The 9,082-nt window shown below is 34.5% G+C and overlaps 1 protein-coding gene across 1 annotated transcript; it reads left to right on the top strand.

Annotated features, from left to right (window-relative positions):
• Window positions 1–5,764: 5,764 nt before the first annotated feature.
• Window positions 5,765–7,777, top strand: LOC104824295. The gene is made up of 4 exons (XM_010556330.2): window positions 5,765–6,118; window positions 6,208–6,886; window positions 7,004–7,135; window positions 7,218–7,777. The coding sequence occupies exons 1-4, from the start codon at window positions 5,828–5,830 to the stop codon at window positions 7,337–7,339; spliced, it is 1,224 nt and encodes a 407-aa protein (XP_010554632.1). The 5' UTR covers window positions 5,765–5,827; the 3' UTR covers window positions 7,340–7,777.
• The last annotated feature ends 1,305 nt before the right edge of the window (window positions 7,778–9,082 follow it).

Here is a 9,082-nt window from a genome sequence, read left to right as displayed (position 1 = left end):
GATTAAAATAAATATGTATATATATATATATATATATATATATATATATATATATATATATATATATATATATATATATGTGGAAAAGGGAAGAAATGAGGCGGTTTAAATATCATTGCTTTCTTATATTATAAATCTTACGATGCTTTTGCGGAGGATTGTGAGAAACAGTTGGTCCATCCCTTCCTGCACCTAACAGCCAAAAAGTTAAAAACTCAAGAGAGAAGAGAAGAATCTTCCATCATCTTGTTCCAAAAGGAAATATTTAGACAGTTAACAATTAACAAACGACAACATGATTTTAAATTCAACTGCAAATGTCTACAACTTCCAATACTCTCCATTTGAACCATTGCTTTCAATCTCTTTGAAGGAGAAGGTTCCTGAAAAGGGGAAAAAAAAAATCAAAAGCAAACGATATTATATCAACTGGACTATAATACGAAGGAAAATTATGGCTTATACACTAATATGATATGCTGTTATGGAGATTGAAAAGAAATGGAATGGCAGAAAACCCATGAGTGACTCCATGATTACTATTTTTCTTGTCCTTGTTTAAATAGTGAAAGAGATAAGAGAGGAATTTTATAAATGAATCGTAAATGTTCTAACATTTAATGAATTGTTCATTTTTAAATAATAGAAATGAGAAATAATTATGGTTTATACGTTATTTTAAAAAACGTGTAAAACACTTTGAATGTTATATTAATATCTGATTAATGTTGGAATGTGAAAAGTTTTTGCCGTTTCGTTCGTCCACATGCTCCAACAATCATAATAAAGTATTACTAAAAAAAAAATATTAGCACTAACCGCATCACATATATATATAAGTATTTAATGCATCATTACATTTGTAATTTAATTGTTTCTCATTTAAAGTATTTTAAACCACCAGAAAAAATTCAGAAAATTGACACATAGATGATGAGGTGGCTTCACCATATTCCACCAAATCCAACTTTTATATATATAGATTTGAGGGTTATGGGACACCAAATGAATGTATGTTGTTCAAAGACAGTGTAGCTTATCTTCTGTCTTTTGTCTGTCCAGTTAAGATGGGCTTTCGGTGAATCTTAATGATGGCCCGAAAGTGTTCGAACCAAAGGTTATTTGAGATTCAACAATTAACCCAAATTAACTCTCTGACTTGTTGGATTCTTTAATTTCATCTCTCCAAACTTTAAAAATATTTTAAAAAATTAAGAGTATCATTGGAAACTAGTTCATTATATTCATGTTCAATTTAGCTTGTAATTTATAAAATTCCGAAAGGGTACAATGATGGCTGAAGAAGAGATTTAGAAGAAAGGATTCTATCCCTAACTCGTGACATGTCGAGATATATGGATAGAAACCAAACTATGTCACGTCCATTCAAAATTTCAAAATAAATAATTTTTTTATTAAAAAAACAACAACACTTCCAAATATGCAGATACAAGGAGATTCGAGGAAGAAAAGAAACCAAAGGTAGAAAAGCGACAAAAGGGAAAACACCCAAAGGCTCCAAGGTTATACCGTATTTCTCATTCTCTGACCATGTTTTGAGATTTTTGTTCTTTTCCCTCTTGTTTTTCTCGAACAACATTAAATATCAACAAATACTCTATAGGAACGAACGTACCACTCATATGAAACATCAACTTATATATACATATATGTATATATTCTTTTGAACATTTATGATTCGACGATCGATATAATGTTATTGAGCCACATTATGTGGAATCGATAAATTTTGTTTCTGTTTTGATATCAACTACATGGAATTTGTTCATCATTTTCCTAATCACTGGCTGAGGTCTCTTTATTAGCAACACAAGTTGTAATTTGGTTACGTGAAATACAATTTTTTTTTTTTTGTAACGAGTGTACGTGTTGTATATATCCTCTCTTACGTATAACACACATCCTTTATACGGACAAAAAAATACAAAAAAAAAAAAGAGAGAGAGGAAAAAGAAAGATCGTGTATGCCGAGGAGTCTGACCGTTGACTGATCAACTAGTAGAGCAATAGTAGCAGTAAAGTACGAAGCACGATGTCTCTGTATCGCACGAGCCAAAACAGTGCGCTCCATACGTGCCAGCGTTCTCCGTGACCAGTTGGCATCGCACGTGTATGCATGCATGCATGCATGCGAATCCCATTATACGAATTTATAAGTTTTTTTTTTTTAAATGCATGTGGTGCGGTGCGATAAGTTGGACCGTCCTCTCTTTTGCTTTTCCACGTTCATACAACGCTTCGTCAAAAAGAATAATCTTAATGCGTTTCTATCTTTTTTTGCAAATGTCACAAAATATACACAAATCACGTATTTTGGAGTTGAAATCGAATGCAAATAGTTTATACGTAATAAATATTTAGATATTCTATATATTATAAAAACAATTATTTGTGTAATTTGGGTCCACGACAACACATAGGATCCACAAGGAGAGATCACTGCTGGGTGAGTTGAATAACGTGTTCCCTTTATGATTACAGGTACCGAATTCTCCCTTTTAATATTTGCGTGTCTTTTAAGTTTCTTCTTCATCAAAATCTGACATTTCCCTAATCAGCTCTTTTTCACTTTTATAATTTTTTTTCCAAATGAATAATTGGTAGTTATAGTAAACTTCCACGTCATATGTTATTTGTTTTCAATGCCACTGAAAATTTGTTTTTTTTTTTAATTTTCAAATTGTCTTGAGTTATTTTTATTTATGTCACTATATATATAGTATCTCTAACCAGTTTATTGAAACTTGTAATTAAAACCGATTCTAAGTAATAGTAGCCGTCTTATTCCAAAAAATAAATAAATAAATATGGGATCCTATAAGATAAGCGTACAAATAAAAAACATTTAAATATCTCTATGTGTTTTTAAACTTTGGTCACAAAGGAAAAGAAATATGTTCGAAGTATTGTGGACGGGACTACTTCTTGCATTTCTATAAAATAGTATCAAATAGAATTTAATAAAAACAAAACTTGTAACATCAAAGGCGTGATCAAACAAATATTGTAATTTAATTGATTAGTCAGTATTATAATTGGACTAATCATAGTCAAAATCATGTTTTCGCTCCCTCCATAGATTGAATTTTTGTATGTGAGTTTGAATGATTGAATCCTACCGTTGAGTTTAAATTTGGAATAAAGAGTTCTGCTTCGATTTCTAATAATTGTTAAAAACAAATAATCATAAGAGAAAAACAATTGGAATTAAATGGTAAAAAAAGAGAGATAAAGCCAACACCACAAAAAACGTTCAAACACACACACACACACACATATATATATATATACGACATTTTAACGTTGACGGTTTTAAAATTCGAATATCTAATTCTCTGTGGTCTTTATGGCGGGAAATTTGAAAGTAGTAATTTCGAGAGAATTTAGTGGGATTCCTTTTCGATTTTCATGACATATAAATATTATTCGTTTTTTTTTTCAGTGGAGGCGAGAAAACATGATTTACAAAATTAGTATTGGAGATATTATATTATTTCATATGATATAATATATATATATATATATAATAAAGCCAGCGAGAGGAACTCTGGCGAACACAACCCATCTACAGTGAACCAGTTTCTTGTCGTAACCCCACCCACATCACGCGCTCCATAGGCGCGTATAGTACACCGCTTCGCATAATTGCTAATAAAATCGCTGGCAAAGCTGCCAAATCGCGTCATAAATTGCGGGCAAACAATACTTTGTTTTTTTCCCCGTCACCGCACCAAATATGTTTTCTTAAATTCATTTAAATTTTCAGTGGCGGACAAATTTCTCAAATTTATATATATATATATATATATATATATATTATAAAACTTGTATGTAAAAAGTACGAATGGGTAATTTTTTTTGGTAAAAATTTATAATGCGAAATAGACATATCAGAGTAGAATCTGGAGCATTTGGGTCTCCGAGCTTATACTTTATTGTGTATTAAATTTAATGAGATTTATACTTTTAGAATTTCATTCTTGTCCTTATAAAAAGTAAATTGTCTATTTTATTTTATTTTATATTTTTCGATGCATCAAGAGAAGATCTTACGAAGGAAGTAGAGGAAGATCTGCTCCTACTCTTTTGACTTGCCGGTGATACTGCTGTCCACATGAGCTGGGCCCCATCATAGTTCCGTTTTTTCCCGCAAAATATCCGTCTTTCTTGGCGGGAAATCTTTATTATACAATCCGGTTAATAAAACGGTTTCGAGTCCGGCGTCTAACTACCGTTAACGGAGGCTCATCAACAATTGGGAACCCGAACTTAAAACGTCGTCACAATTAACGGAGAAAGATACACGGTCGTTAAATCTGGGAGAGTGCCACGTCAGCCGGATTCATAGATTCCTAAAATGAGAGATAAAGGGCGTTCAGGAAGGATTTATGTGAAAGCAATTACGTAAATAAAAGAAAACCCTAATTTGTTTTGGTTTTACAGTCAATATTAAAATTTCCCGTTCATGAATCATCTGTTTTTGTTAAAACTTATGCATATACAATCATATAAATTAATTAATAATTAATGAAATCAAACCTAACATGTATGTATTTTTTGGTGCAACGTAATAACGGGAGAGGGGTTGGGGGAAAATGGGGGAGAGAGGAAGGGATTTGGATGAGGAGAAGGGAGGAAGGTGGAATGATGATATATGTCGGATGCTTTTTTATTTAATTATACAACGCATACAAATTAAATGATTATTTTTTATATTCTTTTTTTTTTGTAACTTGGAAAAAGATAAAATTTTATGTTGGTTAAGAAAGAAGGATTGAAGTGTGATTTTTCGGCTGTTATGCACTGTAAGATTAGATAATTGGGAATTAAGTGGGTTCCACCTGTATTTATTTTACCGTACAAAAATATTTTAAAACCCGACAATATTTTTCAATTTATATATTAAAATCCTACATCTCCCCGCCTAATACTTAATGACAACCTCCTCTTCCACCATAAGGTTATGGGTTCGAATCCCAGATATGGTATTCTCTTGAACCGATCAGTTTTACGAGGTTGGTTTACCTGCTCTGCGTGGTTTGTCGGCTACTGCACAGGGCGATGGATTTTCACAGATCCGCGATGCTATCCTGATGTCGTTCTCGTCCGGGTCAATGAGTTAAGAGGTATTGCAGTATCCGGTGTCTGACACGAAGGGTCGTAGGATATGGATTTTCCATCGTAACAAAAAAAAAGTTTTAAATTTATGTTGACAAAATTTTGTGAAAATATTTTTAAAAAGTTAAATATTTTTTTGGTGTTTTTAAATAAATATAGCATAAATAACTAAACAGTGATTTTTCAGAGGATAACAAATTAAGAAGAACAAAATATTTAGACGAGTTATTGGGTATAGGAAGAGGGCATGTTGGGCTCTTGACAGCTTTTCTTGGATATCCGCAAAAGTTCAAGAATTTTACGATTTTGCCACCCCACTTTACACGAATATCTCTGTCTTTTAAATCTTCCTTTTTTTATTTATTTTTGTTTCTCCAAAAATTTATATTACTTCGTTACTGGATAACCGATTAATTTTTCAATTTCAGTTATTTCATAATTCGACAAAATTTAATACTATTATTTTCACTTTCTTCTAATAATTTTAAATTTTAAAAGATATATGTATGTTTATGGTGTCGTCCTATCTGGCATGAATTGCGGATTAATAAAATAAATAAAAATGAGACTGGCGAATATTATAATGCTTTTGAGCTGTCTCGTAGAAATCCTGAAACCTTAATAAATGCACCCTGTCTTCAACATTCTCTGTCCCCTTCCATAACACTTCGAATTCTCACTTCTCCCTATGGCTGTGCCTTCTGCCGGCGATATGCTTCCGGCGAGCCTCTCCGTCGCAAATCTTCCCATGGAGAAAGCTCTGGGTTTGAAAGACAAGTTAACACCGAGTCAACTCGGTTTCCCCAGAGAGTTCCCCTTCGAGTTCGACTCACCGACCTTCACCTCCCCCGACGACTCCACTGAGACCGAGGACGACGGCAGCGACGATGAAGAAGACTTCTTTGCCGGTTTGACTCGCCGACTCGCTCTCTCGACTCAGCGCCATCCTCCGCCCTTGTTCGCCAATGACCAAACTGAGGCAAAAACACTTCTCTACACTCTCTCTCTCTCGCATTCTCTCTCTTTATCGGCAGGAAACTGACATTTATTTATGCCTTTTTTCTTCAGGAGAAGCGCCAAATCGTGTCGACCTCGCCGCAGTCAACACTGAGTGGACTCGGAAGCTGGTCCGCATCGGGAAGTGGTAGCCCAAATGGGCCGTCATCTCAGGTTCCGTCGCCGCCGACGACCCCGTTTCGCAAAGACGACGCTTGGGATATAATTTCTGCGGCGGCAGGGCAAGTGGCTAAGCTGAAAATGGGCGGAGGTCGCGACGGCGACGGAGAACGGTTGCTCTTCCGCCCAAACCCTAACCCTAGTCCCAATATTGGCCATCATTCTCCGGCACCAGAACCCATCCTCCCACAGCAGGGCAAACACCAAAGCGGCGCGTTTTGCTCAGACCCAAGGTTTCAGCAGTTCAACGGTCACTCCAAGCCGCAGTTTTATGCAGACTGGTTGTTGCCTCCGGAAAGCTCGTACTATCTGTCTCAGCTGAAATGCAAGTCACCGGAGAAAATAATTCCGGGGAGAGTTTCCGGTATCAGTGGCTATGAAAACGGACGTTGCTTTAGATCTTCCACGTGGTTACGGTCTCATCCTCCGCCGCCGCCGTCTCAGCAGCAGTCATCCTCTGCCGTGAGAGGCGTTTTCCCGGTCGGATCCGCCGCGAAACGTCCTTGTGCGGGGACCGGTGTGTTTCTTCCTCGCAGATACACAAACCCTTCTGATTCTCGCAAGAAAACAGGTATAAATTTCGGTTTTTTGTGTTTTTCCACATGGGTTTCTTTAAAGTCGGTTCAATTTGTGTTCTTTCGTTTGTTTCGGAGTCGAAGTTTGAGGATTTTTGCATGTTTTCTGACAGGTGGTGGTTCAAGTGTTGTTTTCTCGTCAAAGGGTGTCCAACCGCAGAACCTGAACTTTGACGAATTCAATGACCGGACCCAACCCCATTCAAGACCTTGTCTCTCGTCCGGACACAACCAGTTCGATTACGGTAACTTCCCGCACATTTAAATCTCTTCCAATGAAGCCATTGTTGCCCGTAACAACTCTGGTGTGTTTTGATGTTTTTGCAGAATCTTTAATGGCGAGAAGAAGAGATTTGTTGGCCCGACAACGACAAGGAGGTGGTCTGAGGGCAGTTCCCGGTGGTTGTCTGAACCAAGAAAGACCTCTTCCACAGGAGTGGACGTACTGACGAGCTGTCGAAGTGGTTCTTCTGGATCTGTTTCATCGGATTTGCAAGTTTGAAGCCAGTTTGATTTAAGAGCGGCGGAGTCACTAGTGTTAGGAATTAGGATGATATTGATATTGTTTACTGCTAATAACCTCAATCGTTATATTTAATTAGGTGGTAATAATTTGGTTTACATGTTCTTATAATGCTCTATATATATATATATAGTAATAAGTAATAGCGGGCTCTGTGTAATTCTTTTTTTTGGCTTGTTGAGGGTTTGATCTGCTCTTCTAGGGTTAGTTTGGGTATTTCGGAATTTAATATTTTAGTCCAACTATATTTTTGTGGTATTTATGGGTTTGTAATAAGAAAAATAGTTGGGTTTTTGGAGTTTTTCTTGTTCCCCCTCTAGACATCAAATCTAAGAAAAACAGTCAAGGAACTGCTTCATCGGCTTGTTTTTTTTTATTGATTCGAAGGAATGTGTTTTTTAAAATGTATTTATATATATAAAAAAAAATGAAAAAGGAGAATAAAAGAACAAATTGTAGAAAGAGAAAGGGATTTGAGAAGAGTTGCTTAGACGTGAAGCTGTTGAAGAATTGGAAGGCCCTTTGGTTATTTTGTTATAACAAAGCTTTGCAATCACATGCAGGGTGTGCGGTGGTAGACAAACCTTTATTTTTTTGGCACCGACTTTGCTTATATCAAAAATTATATATTCATAAATACATACATACATACATATATATAACAGATATAAGATACACTATCACGATATTAAATGAACAAAGACCACGCATCATATGTAACAATTAGAAATATGCACATATGTAGTTATGTTATTTTTTTTGTTATATTATAATTTTTTATAATCGAAAAATTCACCGTACTTTCAACCAAGAACCGGAGAAACAAAGATAAATGCTTCTCTATAAATGGAAAACCTAGATAAGTAAAAAGTTGTCCCGCACATTATTGTTTATTTATACATGTAAATCTTTTTTACATAAGATATATACGGTGACATATCTACATATAAATATGCGGGGCACATACCCCGTTCAATCAATAATTTTTTTTTTAATTTTCTATATAAAATTTTGAATAAAAATATAAAATGTTCTCATAAAATTAATTTTGTTGAAAATTAAAATAAATTTGCCTCCAATAATATATTGCTCTAGGTCCGACAATATATATAACTTTTTTTTATCGATAAATTAAAATATTGATATTATTCTATAAATTTTCATATAGTATATCAATCGGAAGCAGAAATTGACTTATTTCAAACTCAAAAGCTGCCATTTTTTTTTCTAATTACTCTTAATATATGTCAATAAAATTGTTGGGATTTCCGCTCGATCGGATGGTGTGACATTTGCAATAATCTGTACAAAAACATATAATTTGGGAAAATAATGATTGTTAAAAGATAATATAATTTAAAAAAAAAATGAAATGATATCACTAATTCATTACAAGCATGCGACGTTGTGTATAAAGAAATTCACATTTGTTCCCTCCAATGTGTGATATTCCCGACATGAAATGAACATTAATACTCATTCGATTATATACGAGTGGGAGAAAAGGACCCTAATGATGTGTTGGAATATGGAGTTTCCACTCCATATGAAATTATAATCCATCAATTTTATCAGCGTGTAATGACAACTAAGCGTGCATGCCCTAATATTGGGTCATATATATATATATATATATATATATATATATATATATATATATATATAATGG

The sequence above is a fragment of the Tarenaya hassleriana genome, unplaced genomic scaffold, assembly GCF_000463585.1.
Source record: "Tarenaya hassleriana unplaced genomic scaffold, ASM46358v1 Cleome4, whole genome shotgun sequence".
NCBI lineage: Eukaryota > Viridiplantae > Streptophyta > Magnoliopsida > Brassicales > Cleomaceae > Tarenaya > Tarenaya hassleriana.
The sequence above is the reverse complement of the archived record's forward strand: the minus strand, read 5'-3'. Positions and strand labels throughout refer to the sequence as shown.